The 21,921-nt window shown below is 42.6% G+C and overlaps 1 protein-coding gene across 3 annotated transcripts in view; it reads right to left on the minus strand.

Moving 5' to 3' along the window:
* Positions 1-11,757, minus strand: part of NUP58 (nucleoporin 58) — a 42,269-nt gene extending 30,512 nt beyond the window's left edge. For all 3 annotated transcript variants that reach the window (XM_023190284.2, XM_023190286.3, XM_023190287.1), the window contains exons 1-3: positions 11,401-11,757; positions 4,793-4,935; positions 3,474-3,509 (exon numbers count right to left, since the gene is read on the minus strand). In XM_023190284.2, coding sequence (XP_023046052.1) covers positions 3,474-3,509; positions 4,793-4,935; positions 11,401-11,507 — 286 coding nt within the window. In that variant the 5' untranslated portion in view covers positions 11,508-11,757. The remainder of the gene's footprint in view (positions 1-3,473; positions 3,510-4,792; positions 4,936-11,400) is intronic.
* Positions 11,758-21,921: the final 10,164 nt, after the last annotated feature.

Here is a 21,921-nt window from a genome sequence, read left to right on the forward strand (position 1 = left end):
TTCAATATGGATCCCTAAAAGTTTGTGATACTACCTTTTGCCATCAGAAGGAGGATACATCTGTGAGAGAAAATATGTAGAAGTTGAGACTAAACCATGGTGAACACAAAAAAGATGGCTCTTTGAGTTAAGAAAAACAAAAGAATGGCCTGGTACAGTGGCTCACGCCTGTAATCCCAACACTTGGGGAGGCCAAAATGGGCAGATCACTTGAGGTCAGGAGTTCGAGACCAGCCTGGCCAACATGGTGAAACTCCTCCTCTACTAAAAATACAAAAATTAGTCGAGTATGGCAGTGTACACCTGTAACCCCAGCTACTCGGGATGCTGAGGCATGATAGTCACTTGAACCTGGGAGGGGGAAGTGGCAGTAAGTTGAAATCACACCACTGCACTCCAGCCTGGGAGACAAAAGACTGTCTCAAAAAAAAAGAAAAACAAAACAAAAAAGAAAATCCAATCAATGTAATATATCGATTTTAATTCTACTCCTAGATTTACCTCTAATGCAGCATTTATTCTCCTCCTTTCCCTCTCAGCAGAAAAATGGTCCCTCCTCTCTAATACTCTAATAACCATTCTCTATTCCTTTCTTCTGGCCCCTGTGTCTCTGTCTGCCCCCAGCTGTCTCCCTATTCCTTTTCAGCTCTTTTTTTTCTGTAGCTGTCTTTCCTCTGTTCATGTCTTAAATGACACTTCCTAGGGTTCCATTCCCACTTCCTTACCTCCCCAACGACTCACCCACTTTTATCATTTCAACTACAGGTGATTAAGTCTAAACTGACATTCACCTAAGTCCTCACTGTCTAGTTCTATCTTGATGCCCCTTTGGCCTCCTACATATCTCACCACAAAAATTTTTTGCTAAATCTCCAACCTTGCTCAGTTCAATTCCTCAAGCCAGAAACCAGTCATTCTTGACATCCCTTCTTTCTCCTGTACTCCATTAGTCACAAATCCTGTCGACTGCACTTCAGAAATATCCTGTACTACAAGTATCCTTAAAAACCTTAGCTTAGGCCACCTCTCTCTTAAGAACTCCTACAACAGTATTTATTTCTCTGGTATCAGTCTCTTCTAACCTCTAATCTATTCTTAAAATTATCTTGGTTACCTCAAAAAAAAAAAAAAAAGCCAGGTGCGGTGGCTCACATCTGTAATCCCAGCATTTTGGGAGGCTGAGGCAGGCAGATCACCTGAGGTCAGGAGTACGAGACCAGCCTGGCCAACATGGCGAAACCCCATCTCTACTAAAAACACAAAATTAACTGGGCGTGGTGGCACATGTCTGTAATCCCAGCTACTCGGGAGGCTGAGACAGGAGAATTTTTTGAACCTGGGAGGCAGAGGTGGTAGTGAGCCGAGATCATGCCATTGCACTCCAGTCTGGGCAACAAGAGCGAAACTCCGTCTCAAAAAAAAAAAAAAAAACAAAACACCACCACCACCAAAAACAAAAACCCCCCACAAATATCCTGGTGATTCTGCCCAACTTAAGGTTCCTATTAACTCTACATTGTCTTTAAAATAGAGTTTAAAGGCATGACATATACCTCTCTTTCCTATCTGGTCCCAACCTGCTCCTCAAATCTCAACTCTGCCCACCATTTCCACCTCTGATTTCTAAGCTCCAAGAACAAAATATTTTGTATTTCCCTGAATGCTTTTATGACTGGGCCTTTGCATTTGCCAATCCTCTGTCTGAAATGCTTCTTGCCCGTAAAGTAAACCATACTGTTTTCTTCCTCTGCCTTTCATGGTGCCTCTCCCACATCTTTTAGGAAATTTATCAGATTATACAAGAACATGTTAATATACCTGCCTAACCCTTCCACCTCACAACAGACTGTCTTGCTCCAACCCTTAGAAGTTCCCAACGTCATCATCAAGGACCATCCTCACTACCAGTGCCACAAGATAATATTCAATGTTCAAGGCATCATGTATACACAAAGCCACATGGTTAGGAAGTAATAACTGCTCAAACAATGTTAAGTAAAAAAATGTATGAATGACCTGCATTGACTTAACCTGAAATCACTGAGAGAAAAGAAGCCAGAAACAATGCTTCTAGATTGCCCTGATCACAACTAGTAAGTTCCTGCCAGAGTACAGTACTTTGAAATCACGTATGGGGTTGCAACCTCAGAAAACAAGACTCAGGCGTAGCGTGGCTCAAGTCTATAATCCCAGCACTTTGGGAGGACAAAGAGGGCACGCGGCTTCAGGCTAGGAGTCCATGACCAGCCTAGGAAACACAGTGAGACCTTGTCTCTACCAAAAAAAAAAAAAAAAAGCAAGCCAGGCGCAGTGGTTTACGCCTATAATCCCAGCACTTTGGGAGGCCAAGGCGGGTGGATCATTTGAGGTTGGGAGTTTGAGACCAGTCTGACCGACCAACATGGAGAAATCTTGCCTCTACTAAAAATACAAAATTTGCCGGGTGTGGTGGCACATGCCTGTAATCCCAGTTACTTGGGAGGCTGAGGCAGGAGAATCGCTTGAACCCAGGATGCGGAGGTTGCAGTGAGCCGAGATTGCACCATTGCACTCCAGCCTGGGCAATAAGAGCAAAACTCCATCTCTTAAAAAAAAAAAAAAAAATTTAGCCGAGCATTGTAGTATGTACCTATAGTCCTAGCTATTTGGGAACCTCAGGGAAGGTCACTTGAGCCCAAGAGTTTGAGGTTGCAGTGAGCTGTGATGGTGCCACTGCACTCCAGCCTGGGCAACAGAGGAAGAACCTGTCTGATGGGGGGGAAAAGAAAGCAAGAAAGAAAACAAGAAGAATCACTTGCTTGTCTTTGTAGCCAATCCAGTCCAAAACTTTGGTGATAAACAGATGTGTTGTGTTTTCTGTTAATAACAGGTGTAGCATCCAAATGAAGCCTGCCAATCCTTATTTTAAAACTCAATTTAAAGATTTCTAAATGTTCTTTCATTTCCTTTTCCTTTCCGTTCACATTGTTTACTGCCATCCAGATTGAAAGCTGGCTGAAACCCTAGTCATTCACATTCCCTTTAGCGTAACACTACAGAAGGTATTATGTATTTGGATATTAGTTCAATACCCTCAATTTTTTAGATAACTAAAAGCCCCCAAATATTACCTAAGGCCTCACAACTATTTTAGAGGCTTACTTCCAAAATTTCTGGCTTTAAGTTTGGTGTTTTTTCCACTAAATAAAGTCAAATGACTAAAAAAAGTAATATGAAATAAACTTCCACATTAAAAACAATTTCTGCATTTAAAATACTTTTCTGAATTATAAAAGTATTCTACAAAGTCATTCCTTTTTTTCACTACTCAAATACTGAAAGGTTCTCTGATAAGTCACCATCTGTGATACACACACATTTTTCTATACCCCAGTTCTGTGAGATATTAGAAGAGAGAAGAGTAGAAAGATCACTCAATTTATTAAAATTATTAGAAGACCACAGAGCTGGGATCTTTCCTCAAAAATTCTTACCCAGAGTTAATCCTGTAGTTATAGTTGTTGCTATTCCTGGGGACAAAAAGAGAAATAAAATTTAATCATCAATGAAGATGACATTTTTTTGGTTTACTCGTCATAAGGCAAAGACTTAAAATCACCCTCAGGGAGTGACAATACTTCTAATTAGAACAATACATATCATAGTATCTGCCACCATAACCACTAATCACGCATTTTTCCCATAGCACTGGTTTTCATATTACAAGCTGTGCATAATCTGATTAAGGAATAAAATTTATAAAATGTAAATAACTATTGCTTATAACAAAATTAAGCAAGACCAAAAAAAGCAACTCCAAACAAAATGCTACACTGAGCTGTCTCAAGCAGCTCACTGACTAATTTGCTCATATTTATTTCTGTCATTCTCCATTTTATAGATGTGGCTGTGAAATGTGCTGCACTCAAAGCTGGAAGATCAATGCAAAAAGTAGTAAGAAAACGAAGTATTAGAAAATAAAGGGTAAATAAAGAAGCAAACTTTTTAAATGGTCAGCTCCAGTGAAACACTATTTTTCCAGCTGTATTAAAAACAAAAATTTTTCATTGTTTTCGAAACCTTCAAGTCCTTTATCTATTGCCCTTTTCCCACTTATTGTTTTAATAATGCAAAAATGTAAAACATCTCTTAGGAATGTAAATTATAGACCAGGCATGGTAACTCAGGCCTACAATCCCAGCACTCTGCGAGGCCAAGGCAGGAGGATCACCTGACCTCAGGAATTTAAGACCAGGAGGAGACCCCTTCTCTACAAAAAGTAAAAAAAAAAAAAAAAAAAAAGCCAGGCGTGGTGGTGCACACCTGTGCTTCCATCTACTCAGGAGGCTGAGGTGGGAGGATCACTTGGACCCAAGAGGTTGCAAGGCTACAGTGGGCCATGATCATGCCACTGAACTCCAGCCTAGACAATAGAGCAAGACTGTGTATCCAAAAAAAAAAAATGTAAAATATGTTACAGTAAGGGTGCTCATTATCTCATGTATGTTAATGTTCCAAATTGATAAAGCTGGCTTAAACAACAATCTTCACTAATGAAAAACTCTACATTACACAATCTAAAAATTTAATGTTTGTATGTTTTCCTTCCTTACCTCAGAGTAGATGACAGTCACTGATCGGGCCTATATCACTAGCCCTTAATTCCAATTCCTTGCATTTCTTTTCATCTTAGTATTTACCATTTTTTAAGGTCTACTACCAGTGATGATCCTTGTAAACGGAGATACAGGACAGAATTTAGGAAAGAATATCCCAAGCCTACTCTCTGACAATGTGGTCAGATCCTCCTCACCTGTATTTGTTCCTCCTAGAGTGAACCCAGTGGCAGGTTTAGATCCAAAGAGCCCGGTTCCAAAACCACTTGAAGCAGCAGATGTAGTTGCTGGAGTTGCAGTACTTCCAAGATTTCCAAAACTGAGCCCCACAGAAGGGTTGCTTATTTAAAAAAACAAAAACAGAACAAAAACTACATGCACAAAAGGAAGTCTACTACAGCCAATATTTACTTAAGAAAAATAAAAATTAACTCTTCAAGATAGTTTCATTCACGTAACATATCAAATACATTGTCATAGGACCCAAAAAGAAAAATGAATTTACCTTTAACCCACCAAGTTCAAACACGTTTCTGTTCTTCCTTAAAAATAAATCCACATGTAAACGTAGTCTTAAAAAATACAATACTACCAGATTTCAGGCTGGGCGTGGTGGTTCACGCCTGTAATCCCAGCACTTTGGGAGGCCGAGGCTAGTGGATCACGAAGTCAGGAGTTCCAGACCAGCCTGACCAACAGGGTGAAACCTTGTCTCTACCAAAAATACAAAACTTAGCCGGGCATGGTGGTGACATGTGCCTGTAATCCCAGCTACTCAGGAGGCTGAGGCAGGAGAATCACTTGAACCTGGGAGGCAGAGGTTGCAGTGAGCCGAGATAGTGTCACTGCACTCCAGTCTGAGTGACAGACCGAGACTCCCTCTCAAAAAAAAAAAACAATATCAGATTTCAAGAAAAGCAGTCTATAGCAATAAGGATTTCAGATCTCAAGGTAATCACAAGTAAGGATCACACTTATTCTGCTTTCACCAATCTTTGAAACCTAGCATATTTTAAAATGGCCATAGAAAAGTGATTTTAAGTTATCTTCACTAGCCCTCCGTTGCTACATTACCACATTCACAGGGCAATGTGGGGTTGGGGAGAGCTCAGAGTTAGGGATTTTACCACCAAAAAAAGCAAAATAGAAAAACTAGTGGGCACATTTCCTGGCAAAACTTAAATGCAAAGCAAAATCACCGTGTCTCAGGATCATGTGTTCATTAACAGAAACTCTTCAGAGAGCGTTGGAAAGCTTAAAAAAAAGAACAGCTGATAAAAGCAAGTGAATGTGAACAAAGTTCACAACTTTTCAACTACCTTTATCAAGACTCAGAGGTTCAGATTTGCTAGAAAAAGGTGGGAAGACAAATTGTGAAAGCAAGCAAAGTTTGACAAGTTGGCACTTCAAAAATTATGTAGGAGAGTTAAGGGAGATTATATACCATAATGGGGAATCCTCTTTATCATACATATTTATTACTTCCTTTGCTGCTCTTCCATAAAGAGTAATTACCATGGGAGAACCCAATATCATTTTTAAAGTCTCAAAATCTCTGGCAGCAGTAGTGTGGCTGGGTTCCAATACCAATTCCCCCAAGTTCTGGTACCTGTGTGCCATTCCTTAACCTTTCTGAGCCTCTATTTCCTCATCTGCAAAATAGGAATTAACAGTACCTACTTAGCATAATTTTTTTTTTTTTTTTTGAGACGAAGTCTCGCTCTGTCGTCCAAGCTGGAGTGCAGTGGCGCGATCTGGGCTCAATGCAAGCTCCGCCTCCCAGGTTCACGCCATTCTCCTGCCTCAGCCTCCCAAGTAGCTGGGACTATAGGCACCCGCCACCACACCCAGCTAATTTTTTGTATTTTTAGTACAGACAGGGTTTCACCGTGTTAGCCAGGATGGTCTCGATCTTCTGACCTCCTCATCCACCCACCTTGGCCTCCCAAAGTGCTGGGATTACAGGCATGAGCCACTGCGCCCGGCCAGCACAATTTTTTTGTTAAATATAAGACTTCAGAAATTGCACAGGATGAATTAACTTCAATAAATGTTGTTATGATTGTTATCATTATGGATACTTATAAATTCAACTAAATATATTATGTACAAGGCGTTATGCCAGGAATAGCAAGGAAGCAGAAAGATGACCAAGTCCCTAGTCAAGGAACATGCCGTTTACCAGGGGGAAAACAACACAAATAACTGTACTCCAAGCCAGAAGAGTTTCTCCAAGTGACTTGGGTCTGGGTGTCTTCAATTGCATAACCAGCTTAAGAAGCCACTCAGATTTTTGCAAACATTGGGGGACAAGGAGGAAAGGAAATACTCAAGCAGTAGATCATTCAAGCAGCAGAAATGTACATACCTTCAGTAAGTTTACAATTACTATAAGGCAGATTATAATCAAGTGCCAAATGATGGCAAAGAGATACTGCACAAGTTTGAGGCAAAGAGCTAACCACTGTGAGGGGAACAGAGACAGAGGAGCCTATTAAGGGGCAGAACTTGAGGTGTGCCATCATACTGAGTAGGTAAAAGGACAGGAAGTACTTAGTTCACCACTGATCTTTAAAATGTGTTTGTGTGCACCTTGGGTGTATAAAGGCGAGGTGGGAGACAAAGTAGTGCTGCAAGGTCTCACTAACAATTAAAACACAGATCTTGACCAGACCGGGTGGCTCATGCCTGTGATCCCAGCACTTTGGGAGGTTGAGGTAGGCAGACTGCTTGAGCCCAGAAGCTTGAGACCAGCCTGGGCAACATGGTAAAAGTGTCTCTACCGAAAAAAACAACAAAAAACTTCCAAAAAACAAAAATCAGCCAGGCGTGCTAAAGCATGCCTGTAATCCTAGCTACTCAGGAAGCTGAGGTGGAAGGATCACTTTAGCCCAGGAGGTGAAGGTTGTAATGAGCTGAGACTGCATCACTGCATTCCAGCCTGGGAGACAGAGCAAGGCTATCTCACACACACACACAAAAAAGCCTACAGATCTTTAAACATTTAGTCTGTATTTAAAAGGTATTATTAGGCCGGGCGCGGTGGCTCAAGCCTGTAATCCCAGCACTTTGGGAAGCCGAGACGGGTGGATCACGAGGTCAGGAGATCGAGACCATCCTGGCTAACATGGTGAAACCCCGTCTCTACTAAAAAAAACTACAAAAAACTAGCCGGTTGAGTTGGCAGGCGCCTGTAGTCCCAGCTACTCGGGAGGCTGAGGCAGGAGAATGGCGTAAACCCGGGAGGCGGAGCTTGCAGTGAGCTGAGATCCGGCCACTGCACTCCAGCCCGGGCGACAGAGCGAGACTCCGTCTCAAAAAAAGAATAAAGAAAGAAAGAAAGGTATTATTAAAAACACATTGCTACAACCAAAACTAAGTGACATATCACACACACAGAAACCTAAGTGAGTGTGACAAGCAAAAGAATATAGTATGCAATGGCTATACCCAGACAACATAGGTACAACCATAAAAGGGGCATATATGCCAAAACATTTAGCTTAGCTGTGGGTAGTCTGATCGTATTGTTATTTTGAAACTGTTGTGTGCATAATGTGGAGTAGAACAAATGAATATCTGGGGGATACTAAACCATTATTGGTGGCTGGGCGCAGTGGCTCACGCCTGTAATTCCAGCACCTTGGGATGCCGAGGAGGACGGATCACCTGAATCAGGAGTTTGAGACTAGCCTGGTCAACATGGTGAAACCTTGTCTCTACTAAAAACATCAAAAAAAAAAAAAAAATTAGCCTGATGTGGTGGTGTGCCTGTAATCCCAGCTATTCGGGAGGCTGAGGCAGGAGAATCGATGGAACCCAGGAAGCGGAGGTTGCAGTGAGCCGAGATTGCACCACTGCACTTCAGGCTGGGTATCAAGAGCAAGACTCTGTCTCAAAAAAAAAAAAAAGGCCGGGCGCGGTGGCTCACGCCTGCAATCCCAGCACTTTGGGAGGCCGAGGCAGGTGGATCACGAGGTCAGAAGATGGAGACCATCCTGGCTAACACGGTGAAACCCCATCTCTACTAAAAATACAAAAAAAATTAGCCGGGCGTGGTGGTGGCACCTGTAGTCCCAGCTACTCAGGAGGCTGAGGCAGGAGAATTGCGTGAACCCAGGAGGTGGAGCTTGCGGTGAGCCGAGATCGCGCCACTGCACTCCAGCCTGGATGACAGAGCAAGACTCCGTCTCAAAATACATATATATATAAAATAAATGTCTTGACAACATAACTGAAGATATTATGAAATATTACATAATGAAAGTTGAAAATACTGTCAAAGAAACACATTGAAATGAAATTTTATCACAAAAGCAAAAGAGAAATTTTGGTGTCAGTGAAATTTACTAAATTCAAGAAAAACAAAAGCTACCCTAGACTTGACCAATTATTGCCTCAAACCAATGTTATGTGCCAAGCACTTGACAGGATGTGCTGTATAAAAACCAACTTGACTAAATCACATCAGGAATGTTATTTTAACTTGCCCAGCTTGCCCTAATGCGGACTTGGCAGCTAACACAATAGCTAACATTTACTGAGCACTTAGCAAGTGCCAGACTAAATATTCAAATGCTTCATCTCATTCATCAACTCAGGTAACCCACTCCTTTTCCAGATGTGAGAACTCCCCTAAAATGATGGACCTCAAGACATCAAATCACCAGGTGGCACTAGGGGCTGCCGGGCCTCCCAACCAGCACTCTAACAAATTTATGTCAGACTGTCTCCTCTTCCATTAATTTATCCAAGCCTCTCTAAAACTTGGGTAATTTTTTATAACTTATTACTAATAACTCATTTGCTCAGTCATTCAAATTGTTATTAAAGCCCTTTTTCTACGCCAGACACTGTCCTTGGGACTGAGGAAAGAGGTGGTAAGACTCAGACCCTGCCCTCAGGCAGTTTCTAGTCAGTGAGAGACACAGATATTAATTATTGTAGTGCTGAGATCTGACAACAAACAAGTTAACAATAAATATAACAAACTGATTACAATTGTGATCAGCACTCTAAGAGTATTAGGAGAATGGAAATCTCCCCTAGACTGACAGGTCAGAAAAGGCCTCTCTGGGGAAGAGACCATTTGATACTTGCAAGGAAGGGGCTGGCAAAGGCCACCTGAAAAGAGAAAAGGTCATGTTGCTAGGACAGGCTTTCTCACACTAAGATCAGGACCATGAGAGAAGTATAAAAATTAATTCAAGTCATAAACAACATTAAAAAAAAGAAATAGAATAGAAAATATCAAAGTGCATCCCATGAAGTAGGGGTTAGTATCTTTCTCTGAAACTTTATTTCAGTTATTCGTGTGCAGGTAGTGGTGTACCGGGTGGTAGTTGCGTGTTTGTTTTTAACAGTGGGTCTGGATACCTAAAATAAAAAGAGGGGCTCAAGATGAGTACCCAGAGGTTCCAGCAGAAGTGGACCTTGCAGACTATGGCAAGTTTTTTTTGTCTGTTTTTTTTAACTTCACTCTAAAGATAGCGGGAAATGATTAAACGGGGAGCAATGAGAATTTTTTTTAAAATTACTCTGGCTACAATGTGGCAGAACACATTGAAGAAGCTGATTGGAGTAGTTTCCATCTAAAACAAGAAAGACAGCTGATTAAAAATCTGACAAGAATCAGAAGTATTTTCGTGAGAATGTTAAGGATCAAGAGAGCAAGACTCTTAATACCTAAAACAGAGCCCTGCACATGGGAATCTGTCCAATAAATATTTGTTCCATGAATGATAATAGCCTGAGCAAGGTGGTGGAACTGGAAATAAAGACAAACGGAAATGGCAGAAGTAAAATTATTAGGACCTGCTGTTGAGCGAGTAGAGTAAGAATAACGGAGGTACGGATGAAAATTCAAATTTCTGAATTGACTGTGTAGCCTGTGATTCCTCCTCCCTCCCTTTTTAAACTGCAGGTCATGCTTAAGTTTTTGCCTTTTAAATCTACAGCCGCATCTTTTAAGCTTCAAGAAGTATCTTGTTGACAGTGTGCACACTCCTTAACTTTATGAACCCCTCCACCTTTATCTTTTAAAAAATTGAGTTCTCTCATTAAAATAAAGGTCTCACCACTTTGTCTCTTTCTGGACAGTTATGTTTTTGTCGCCACCTGGACTAATGGGTTGCACAAAAACGAGGAACACGCTACCTACGTTTTGAAATGTAAGTAAAAGACAATATTGAGTTATTACAACACAACATTCTTGCGTCAGATATACTAATCTGCACATACTGCACAAAATTACCACTAAAAAACACTGCAAAAAAGTGTTTCTTGTTGTTTTAAAACAGATAAGGTCCCATGTGGCACAGAAGCTTGAAAAGCCAGTTAAAAACAACCACAAAGTTATTAAAACACTGTAATATCCAAAACCGCAAATGCTGCAATGAAATTGGAATTATCTATCATAAAACTCCACAACATGCTATAATTTCATTCATTCATTCAACGTTCATTCTACGCCTAAGACTGACGCATCGCTAAAGCTCCGGGGAAGACCCCCAGGCCCCTCCAAGCAGTCAAGACCCCACTAGGTCCAAACAATGCCTGAACTATACGTGGATTCCGGAAACCTCACAGCACAAAACCCATCCCGCCCTCCACTTCACCAGGCCGCGCTGGGCCCGCGTACCGCGGCGAGCGAGAGGCCTACGACGCCGGGCTGCTAGATTTAAGTGCTTCTCTCCAGCCTCACCGGGAAGGAAACCAGCGGGGAGAGGATGGGGACACCAAAGGAGCTTTGCGGGGGTGGGGCTCGGGGGGAATCCGGCCCAGCAAGGCGAGAAAGTGCGGTTACCTAGACGCTCCCGTTCCGAAGGAGAAACCGCCGCCTGTGCCGGTCCCGCCTGCGGCCACGGTGGTGGAGCCCAGAGTCCCGGACCCGAAGGAGAACCCTGTGGACATGTCTGCCCGGGGCTCGACGCCGTCAGCAAGATGAAAGGGCTCTGGGACACTTCTCTCGCCTCAAAGCCGAGGTGGGCCGGGGAACATCTCTCTCGCCCGGCACCGACCTGGCGGGAACTTCCAGCCCCAACGGCGGCGAAGGTAAGGCGGAGGGGGTGGAGCAACCACGCAAAAGTACGCCTGTCGCTCGCCGCGCGCACGTAGCCCGCCGGAAGTGAAACCACCGCGCAGGGAGCCCTGGGACGCGAGTGTGTGTGTGGGAGGGGGGAGGAGGGGGCGGCGAGCCGCGCAAGGCACCCTGGGACCAGGTGGGATTGGCGCACGGCCTAATCTCTTAAAGGAGTAGGCTCCCAGAGTTTAAAAACAGTGAAACCATTTCTGTCATTTTTCAGTTCTTCTATCGTAGCATCCGTACTGATATAATCTGCACATTAGAGTGATGAATGTCAATTACTGCTCATATGTAGCCTCCTGCCAAAAACGATGCTCAGCATCGCAGAATCGGGGAGGTCCCTCCCGAGCATCTCCTAGCTTCCCACACAGAAAAGGAGGCGGCTTCGGGCCTTCGTTGGCTGCCGCCCCAGCCCTAAGAAGGAAGGGGAGCGTGTCTGCTTCCTGAAGGTTCGGAAATCAATCGAAAATAATCCATGCGGCCGGGCGCGGTGGCTCAAGCCTGTAATCCCAGCACGTTGGGAGGCCGAGATGGGCGGATCAGGAGGTCAGGAGGTCGAGACCATCCTGGCTAACATGGCGAAACCCCGTCTCTACTAAAAAAATATATATATATACAAAAAACTAGCCGGGCGAGGTGGCGGGCGCCTGTAGTCCCAGCTACTCGGGAGGCTGAGGCAGGAGAATGGCGTGAACCTGGGAGGTGGAGCTTGCAGTGAGCTGAGATCTGGCCACTGCACTCCAGCCTGGGCCACAGAGCGAGACTCCATCTCAAAAAAAAAAAAAAGAAAGAAAAAATAAAAGAAAAGAATCCATGCAACCCTCCGACGACGTGAGCCCACCCCTGCGCCTCAGGCCATTTGGACGCCGTTCTTGCGAGCCCGACGCGCGGCCCTGAAGTGGGCCCAGAAGAGCGTCCCTGGCGTCGGTGGGGTGGCCAGCTGTGGTCGTAGCGCCCAGAAGTGGCCAGGCCCGCGGGATTTCCTGGCATGCGGTCAAGTCCACAAACACCGTCCGCGCATCCTGATGCGGGAGGGCGGGACCTTGGGCCGAGCGCGGGTGGCTGCGCCAGAAGGACGCTGCAGGGCTGTAGGGCGCTCGGACACACCGTGTGTGCTGCAGGCACTGTGAAGTGGAAGTAACCGGTTAGGAAACGCACAGGAACATGTACGAGAGAAGGCGAAATGTGAAGGGGAACTTACATTTCTAGGGTAACTCAAGAAAAATTCGCGTTTAAGGAGAACCTCTGGCGAAGCGTCGGGACAGGCTTCCTGGTGGTGGTGCATTCGAGGGTTGTTATAGTGTTCAGTTTTATTTTTCCTTCAGGAATTGTTATATTACTCGCCCAAATGGTTTTCCTACTCGTGATCTCTAACAAAATCCATCCCATAAGCAACCCCCGGATTTATGATCTAAAAAGCCCAGTGGCTCTTTAGTCTGGCACTTGATGACCTCCCTATGATGAGTCTTTCTAACCTCATCTCACAGCTCTCCGTAATTCAGTACTTTAATCTTGCGTTGAGCTTGGCCATTGCCACCAGCTGTGGACTGAACTATTTCCCTCCTCCCCCAATCCATATGTTAAAGCCCTACCCCACCCCGATATGTTGGTATTTGGAGATGAAGCCTTTGGGAGGTAATTCAATTTATATGAGGTCACCCGGGTGGGTCCCCCATGGCGAGATTAGTGCCCTTAAGAGAAAAAACAACAAAGAGTTTGTTCTCCTGTGTGTGCCATGTGAGGACAGAGCAAGAAGGGGCTTTCATCTGGAACCCAAACTGCCCCATCTTTATCTGGGACTTAGCCTCCGGAATTGAGAGAAGTAAATGTTGTTACAGCCACCTCAGTCTATGGTATTTTGTTACATCAGCCAAGCAGACTAATACACCACCTCTGTTTATGTAATTAAAAAGAAACATGTACATTTTATTTATTTTTTAATTTAATTTATTATTTTTTAAATTTATACTTTATTTTGAGATGGAGTCTCGCTTTGTTGCCCGGGCTGGAATACAATGGCCTATCACTGCAGCCTCCGCCTCCTGAGTTCAAGCGATTCTCCTGCCTCAGCCTCCCGGGTAACTGGGAACACAGGCGCACACCACCACGCCCGGTTAATTTCTGTATTTTTTTTTTAGTAGAGATGGGGTTTCACCATGTTGGCCAGGCTGGTCTCGAACTCCTGGCCTCAAGCGATCTGCCCACCTCGGCCTCCCAAAGTGCTGGGATTACAGGCGTGAGCCACTGCGCATGGCCATAACATTTTAAACGTCATGGAGGTCATAATGGGAATGATAAAAAAGAAAAAAAGGATCTATTTGGATTAAGATATAAATAAAAACTTCATAGTCATCAAACAGGAGGCAAAAATAAAAGATTGTTGTGAGTTTTAAAGCTTCAATGATATAGAGAATGCTATTTTCAGTAATGGCTATAGGGTGGTCAGTAAGAGGATTGTTCACATCAAGTCTTCCTTTTGACTGAAAAAAAAAGATCCACATGATTTTTATGGGAAGATAGAAAGGCACTCCCTATGTCTTTTGATTTTCTCGTGTATTCTTTCCAAAACTTTTGAAGAATACCAACCTACAATTAGTAATAGCAAAATGGCTGGCACTTAAGAAATATATGTTAATGAACAAGACTTGTAATATTCACAGGAAGGAAAGAGCATGTAAAAATATAGGAACTAATATGTTCATAATAGGGGAAACTGGGTGTGAGGAATATGAGCACTCTGTCTGTGTAATTAATAATTCTGTAAATCTATAACTTTTTTTTTTGGACAGAGTCTCTGTCACCCAGCTGGAGTGCAGTGGCTAGATCCTGGCTCACTACAACCTCCGACTTCCTGGTTCAGGCAAGTCTCCTGCCTCAGCCTCCTAAGTAGCTGAGATTACAGGCACATGCCACCGTGCCCAGCTAATTTTTGTATTTTTAGTAGATGGGGTTTCACCTTGTTGGCCAGGATGGTCTGAATCTCCTGACCCCGTGATCTGCCTGCCTTGGCCTCCCAAAGTACTGAGATTACAGGCATTAGCCACCACTCCCAGCCAAATCTACAACTGTTTTAAAGCTAAACGTTTATAAAAGAAATAAAGGAAATCTGACTTAGATTAAAGTTCGGGTTTCGGGGGAAGCCATTCCAATTAACAAGCAAACTATCCTTTCAACTTTGTTTTATCAAAATTTTAGTGTAGCATTTCTTGCCTTGTATCTGACAGAATAGTTTTAAGTTATGCTACAGTAATAAATCCCCACGTCACTCAAGGAGGAGCACTGCAGAGACAAAATCTGGAATATCTGATGAGCAGTATTGCAATCTACCACTAGATGCACCAAGTATAAGACTAGATCTCAGAAATCCCTTCTCATCTCATATACCTTGTACTGCTTGTCCTATTAGTGAAGAAAGAAATTACATCCTTACATTCTACCAAAATGAAACTCCAAAGAAAGCAGTTTTCAATAAGCTCAGTGGTTTGGTTAGTGAATTGAAAACAGTAAAATAGCAGTAACTGAGCATTATGCATACATAAGCCTGAATCCTATCTGCAACTGAGCAGAACCACGGAGCACTGGAATCTGGCTTAACCCTGACCTAGTCTAGGTAGAGTAACAAACCTATCCCAAAGGATCTTCCAAATGTTACTCTTTTTAACATTAGAGGACTCGAACCTATGTGTCAGTTCTGTGTGAATTGCTGCTTCCAAGGATGAAGTGCTTCAGATTCTAAATTCTAGAGCAGGCCATTTTGTCTTTCCTTGCTTCTTACATTGTAAGCATTCTGTTAAAGAACTCCATCTTTTGCTGATTTGCCAGCAGGATGATGACATTGTTAATGTCATAATCAAACTGAATTATCCAAACAGAAATAGCGCTGTAAAAAAATTTTTTTTTCTTTTTTTTTTTCTCCTTTTTGAGACACGGTCTGGCTCTGTGCCCAGGCTGGAGTGCAGGGGCACCATCTTGGCTTACTGCAACCTCTGCCTCTCTAGCTCAAGTGATCCTCCCACCTCAGCCACCTGAGTAGCTAGGACCACATACAGGTGTGCACCACCATGCCCGGCTAATTTGTTTATTTGTAAAGATGGGTTTTCGCCATGTTGCCCAGGCTAAAACTTCTAATTTGTGTTTGCATTAATATATCTAAAATAGGTTTGCTTTGGTGGGGGGTGTTCAGATCAGGATAACCATTTGAGGACCTCTCTCAGCAGAGGTTCTAACACATAAAGGAAGTGGGAATCTGAAGTCTATTGAAAGGAGTCTGTAATATCTCTAGTTCTGGTCCTCTGAAATATCCAGAAGAGAGGTTATCTTTTAGAAATTACATGTAACCATTTGCCTTCAATCACAGTCTTTATCTTGAAAATTATTCTCAGAAAAGGTCTTAAATATTTTAGGGTTTTAAATATTTAAGTAGTGTCCTTCCACTTTAAAAATTCATTAAATTCTCAAGTGATTCAACAACAACCACCACCAAATGTATATATAGAAATAAATCAATAATGCAAGTTATGGGATGACTGTCAAAACAAGGTATATGGGTGTTCATTATTTTTTTTTTTTTTTTTTTTTGAGACGGAGTCTCGCTGTCACCCAGGCTGGAGTACAGGGACCGGATCTGAGCTCACTGCAAGCTCCGCCTCCTGGTTTCATGCCATTCTCCTGCCTCAGCCTCCTGAGTAGCTGGGACTACAGGCGCCGGCCACCACGCCCGGCTAGTTTTTGTATTTTTTAGTAGAGATGGGGTTTCACCGTGTTAGCCAGGATGGTCTCGATCTCCTGACCTCGTGATCCGCCCGTCTCAGCCTCCCAAAGTGCTGGGATTACAGGCTTGAGCCACCGCGCCCGGCCGGGTGTTCATTATAATAATTTTACAAACTTTCTGTAGGTTTGAAATTTTCAAACTAAAAAGTTAAGGGTGAAAAGCTTAAAGCTAAAACAAAACTTCCCAATCACAGGTCAGAACAGTAATGGTCTATTTCCTGATGACTTTTTTCACTCATCACCCAAGAAATGAGAAAAATAAATGTAAGGAGTTATCCATAAAGCTAAATGTATTTAATTCAAACAATAGTCATTTATTTTGAGATACACCCTTCCTATTGGCAGAGATGGGACCTGAAAAAGTTGCTTTTATGACTTGACAACTGTAGTGGATGAGGAAGACAGAGAAGAGAGACTAAGCAATGTCAACATAAGATAAACAATGGAAGCTATCTTCTGGCCACCAATATTTATTCTTTCCTTCCTTCTCCCTTAAAACCTCAGTGTTCTCCAAAGTGGCAAACTAACCAGATAAACAACTATATGTCTCCATCTTCCTTTACAGGTAGAGGTGGGTAGGAAACATGAGATGAGACTTCCTGGATCACTCATTTTCTTGGGGACAGATAGCTGGCATACATCTGTTTCTACTGTCTTCTCCTTTCTTCCTGCTGCCTGGAACTTAGACACAATGGCTGGATCTCCAATAGCCATCTTGGTCCATGAGTGACTTTAAGAATGGAAGTCATATGCAAAGGAGGGTATCACAAAAAAATAGTATGAGCTTAGGTCCCTGATGGCATACTATAGAGGCACCATACCAAACCTATACTACCTACCTTCAGGTTTCTTTTAAATGAGAGAAAAGTCAATTTCTATGTTATTTAGTCCATTAGAGCTGAATCTGTATTATTCATAACTAAATGCAGTATACCTTTTTAGTAGGCGTTCACCCCAAAAGATGAATTTTACGTGTATTACTGAGGAAACCTAGGAAATATCCAAGATTAGCAAAGGTCAATAGTATATATAGGACTGGAATATAACAATAAAAATGCCACCAACGACCTATTATCTAATTGCCTTGAAACACGCCAACAGAAAGGCAGTGGTCAACATGTAGTCTCAAAAAAATGGGAGCCAAAGAGGAACAATGTATCTGCATTTATTGCTCTCACCTTTCATGGAAACACGTCATCGTGCTTGATGGATACACATATTCTGCTCACTAGAGAGATGTCCACCTCCATGAAGCAGGAGTACATTCATGTCTTTTCCATCTCATGGATAAAAGTTCCCTAAGCCTGCCCAGTTCCCGTTGCTCTGAGCAGTTTTCCCATAATCTAATTAGACCTCTTTTATTGCAAAGAATAGGAACTCTCTCAAGGTAGTTCAAGCACAAGTGTGTGCATCTATGGGGAGGTGTGGGAACACAGAGCTATTGTACAGACAGACAAGTTTCTAGAAAAAAATGGGAGTAGCCAAGCCTTGTGTATATCAGAAACCAAGAGCCAGCTTATAAGAAATGAAGTCGAGAGAGCTGCACCTACTTCAGGGAATTGAGGCGTTCTGCAAGCCCCAGAGGTTAGATGAAGGGTTAAGTAATTGACCAAGTTGCCCAGGGGAGAAAGAGGAGGCATTCAGGCATCTGCTGCACACAAATCAGTGATGCCAGATTATAAAAGGTTTTATCAAGTAAGACCTGATGCTCGGGGAGCCAAAACAGGAGCTAAAAAGCAAGCAGGAAGGAAGTGGGCCAAGACAGTCAAAACAGATTCTCCTACCCCGTCCCACCTCCATCCCACTGTCATCAAACCTGGGTGGTATAGGGAAAAGGAGAAGCTTTGAACTGGATACATTTTGATGAATATACATCAGATTATTCTAAAATACAAGAGAAACAGGTACTTCTCCAGGATCAGCTCAAGCTCCTGTTGAGGAGAGGTAAAGAGACAGCCAACAAAGCAGGCTTGAAGGGTAGTGGTGGAGCAAAAGAAAGATACTGTCTGCTCACACCCCACAGAACCCAGTGTTCAATAAAGTGGTCATGTAGAATACAGCAGGACTAGCCACTGTATCGGCAATATTTGCACTGTATCAATAGCAAGTGCAAAAACCCAGACACAGATACCACTTGGCCAAATCAAGATTTACTTATCTAAAGGATGTAGAGAGAAGGACACTTAGAAAAAATAATGGCTAGTAACCTTTTTAAAGACAGAATGAAGAGCAAGTCTCTGAACCCCCAGATCCTGAAAGAGTGAGGATCACACCAACCTATGGAAACATAATACTAGTATTGTCTTCCTACAACCCAGCATGAAGATAACCTGGACATGTGCACTTCTTTGGGCCAGGTGTACCTACTCAATTGCAGAGATAGAGAATACATAATGTGATCACTTGAATACAGTATACAGTGCATTCAGACAAATTTCATCCTGAGACAAGATCAGTCTCCCCAAACGAACACAGCCTGACCCAAGTACATTTCTGAACTCCATGGTGAAGAACTAGAATGAGGATCGACAGGTATCTAGATATTTCTGGGAACTCTAGGACTTATTCTGCTTAACATGTACATACAACTATTATTTATTGAGTGTTTATTTACTGTGATTATTTTTAGAGATGGGGGTCTTCCTCTGTCACCTAAGCTGGAGTACAATAGTGCAATCATAGCTCACTGCAGCCTGGAACTCCTGGGCTCAAGTGAGCTGAGTGAGCTCTGATTGCTCCTGCCTCAGCCTCCTGACTAGCTGGGACTACAGGCATATGCTGCTATATCCAGCTATTGAGCACTTATCGAGGCTAGCTACTATGCTAAGTACTTCTGTTCATTATTTCATTAACCTGCACAAATAACTCAATGAAGAACATAATGATAAGTACTACCTGTTTATACAGATAAGGACATCAAGTGTTAGAGACGTTAAATGATTTGACTAAATTCACAGTAAGTGGCAGAAATGAGATCTGAATTCAGATATCTTTGACTTCACAGAGAATTCTAATCATAGGCTTCACCTTCTTCCATGAAACTCCTAGAAATAAAAGCCAAGAAATGAAATCAAGTGAAATATTCTTGCTCTTTTAATGATTTACACTTCCTTAAGAAGCACCAAGATTAGGAATTGTGATTGCTTTTATAATATCCAATTCGCTGGTAAACAGTAAGCATCCACTATTTACAATAGCAAAGACTTGGAACCAACCCAAATGCCCATCAATGATAGACTGGATAAAGAAAATGTGGCACATATACACCATGGAATACTACGCAGCCATAAAAAAGAATGAGTTCATGTCCTTTGCAGGTACATGAATGAAGCTGGAAGCCATCATTCTCAGCAAACTCACAGGAACAGCAAACCAAACACCGCATGTTCTCACTCATAAGTGGAAGTTGAACAATGAGAACACATGGACACAGGGAGGGGAATATCACACACTGGGGCCTGTCAGGGGTTAGGGGGAAACGGGAGGGAGAGCATTAGGACAAATACCTAATGCATGCAGGGCTTGAAATCTAGATGGGCCAGGCGCGGTGGCTCATGCTTGTAATCTCAGCACTTTGGGAGGCTGAGGCAGGTAGATCACGAGGTCAGGAGATTGAGACTATCCTGGCTAACATGGTGAAACCCCGTCTCTACTAAAAATACAAAAAATTAGCCGGGTGTGGTGCTGCGCACCTGTAGTGCCAGCTACTCAGGAGGCTGAGGCAGGAGAATCGCTTGAACCTAGGAGGCGGAGCTTGCAGTGAGCCGAGATTATCGTGCCACTGCATTCCAGCCTGGGCGACAGAGCAAGACTCCATCTCAAAAAAAAAAAAAAAAAAAAAAAAAAACCTGGATGATGGGTTGATAGGTACAGCAAACCACCATGCCATATTAATACCTATGTAACAAACCTGCATATTCTGCTCATGTATCCCACAACTTAAAGTAAAAAATAAAAATAAAAAAATTGCAAGACAACAAATTTCTGTTGTTTAAGCCAACCCCCCAAAGAGTATCAATATTTTATTTTTAAATGTAAAATATTTTCTTACATAATAATCACAATATCAAATATCTCTTGTGCCTTTTATGGGGCATTTCTTATTTTATTTTATTTTTTAGTAGTGTAAAAATAAGCATTAAACATTACAGAGAAACAAATGTAGAAGACTCTGATTACATGGTGGCTCTTGGAAGGCCGAGGTGGGCAGATCACTTGAGTACAGGTGTACGAGACCAGCCTGGCCAACATGGCGAAACCCCGTCTCCACTAAAAAATACAAAAATTAGTTAGGCGTGGTAACACATACCTGTAGTCCCAGCTACTCAGGAGGCTGAGGCTTGAACCCGGGGGCAGAGCTCACAGTGAGCTGGATCGCACCACTGCATTCCAGCCTGGGCAACAGAGTGAGACTCTGTCTCAAAAAAAAAAAAAAAAAAATCTGATTCCTCATTATTTCAAACCATAATAATAGTTTCTTTGATGCTTTTTGTGAATTTTTAACTTTTAACTTTTTGTGCAAAAAACTCCATCTTTAAATGCAAAGTAAATTAAGAAAATGATATTTTATTAAAATCATCAATTACTAGTCATGTCAATATTTTAAGTTGTTTTTGTAGGCACATGTAAGAAAAAAAGTCTGATATCTCCTAGAAGTTGGATGATAAAGGAAATTATAAATATACACATTAAAACAAAATTAAGTTACAGATATGTCTTCTTAAAAAGACAGCATAGCTTCTATACCACATCTTGATAGGAACCTAGCAGATGGAATGGCATATCTAAAGAAAGAATAGGGCCCTTAGAAGGAGGATTGTTCAACAATGAGGCCTCGTTTAGGGAAAGCTAATATTTCCCTCAAATAATGAACCTTCAGGACTGCCTCCAGAGGCTTGCCTGGCCCAGAGCCACTCCTGCCTTTTCTTGTGGTTGGTACATCCTGATAGGGTTGACTGATGCATCAAGATCTTTGCTGAATGGCAACAGCCTCTCCTATCATCCAGCTAGTTTCCCCTGCTCTGAATTCATGCTAACTAAGCCATCTTCTCAACTGCAATGTGATCTCCCCCAAAGCTTTACAGGAAGAGAACATGTTGACCTTCATTCCCATCTGCTTTCTTGTGGTCAGTGATTACACTGGTATTTTGATATTCACCAGTTTAACCTCAAAGACAGAACTCTTCTTGATTGTCTGCCTTCAGATTAGTTTATAAGTTGCAGTGGACTACTCAATTGAATTGTAACTGTATTAAGTGCTCTATTGGCATAACTGATGAGATCAGACAGCAGAAAATGCTTAATCTGATGTTATTGGATGTCAACTTTGTTTTTTTTTTTTTTTTTTTTTTGGAGATGGAGTCTCGCTCTGTCGCCCAGGCTGGAGTGCAGTGGCTGGATCTCAGCTCACTGCAAGCTCCGCCTCCCGGGTTTACACCATTCTCCTGCCTCAGCCTCCCGAGTAGCTGGGAC

This window comes from Piliocolobus tephrosceles, chromosome X (genome assembly GCF_002776525.5).
Source record: "Piliocolobus tephrosceles isolate RC106 chromosome X, ASM277652v3, whole genome shotgun sequence".
In the NCBI taxonomy this organism is placed as follows: Eukaryota; Metazoa; Chordata; class Mammalia; order Primates; family Cercopithecidae; genus Piliocolobus; species Piliocolobus tephrosceles.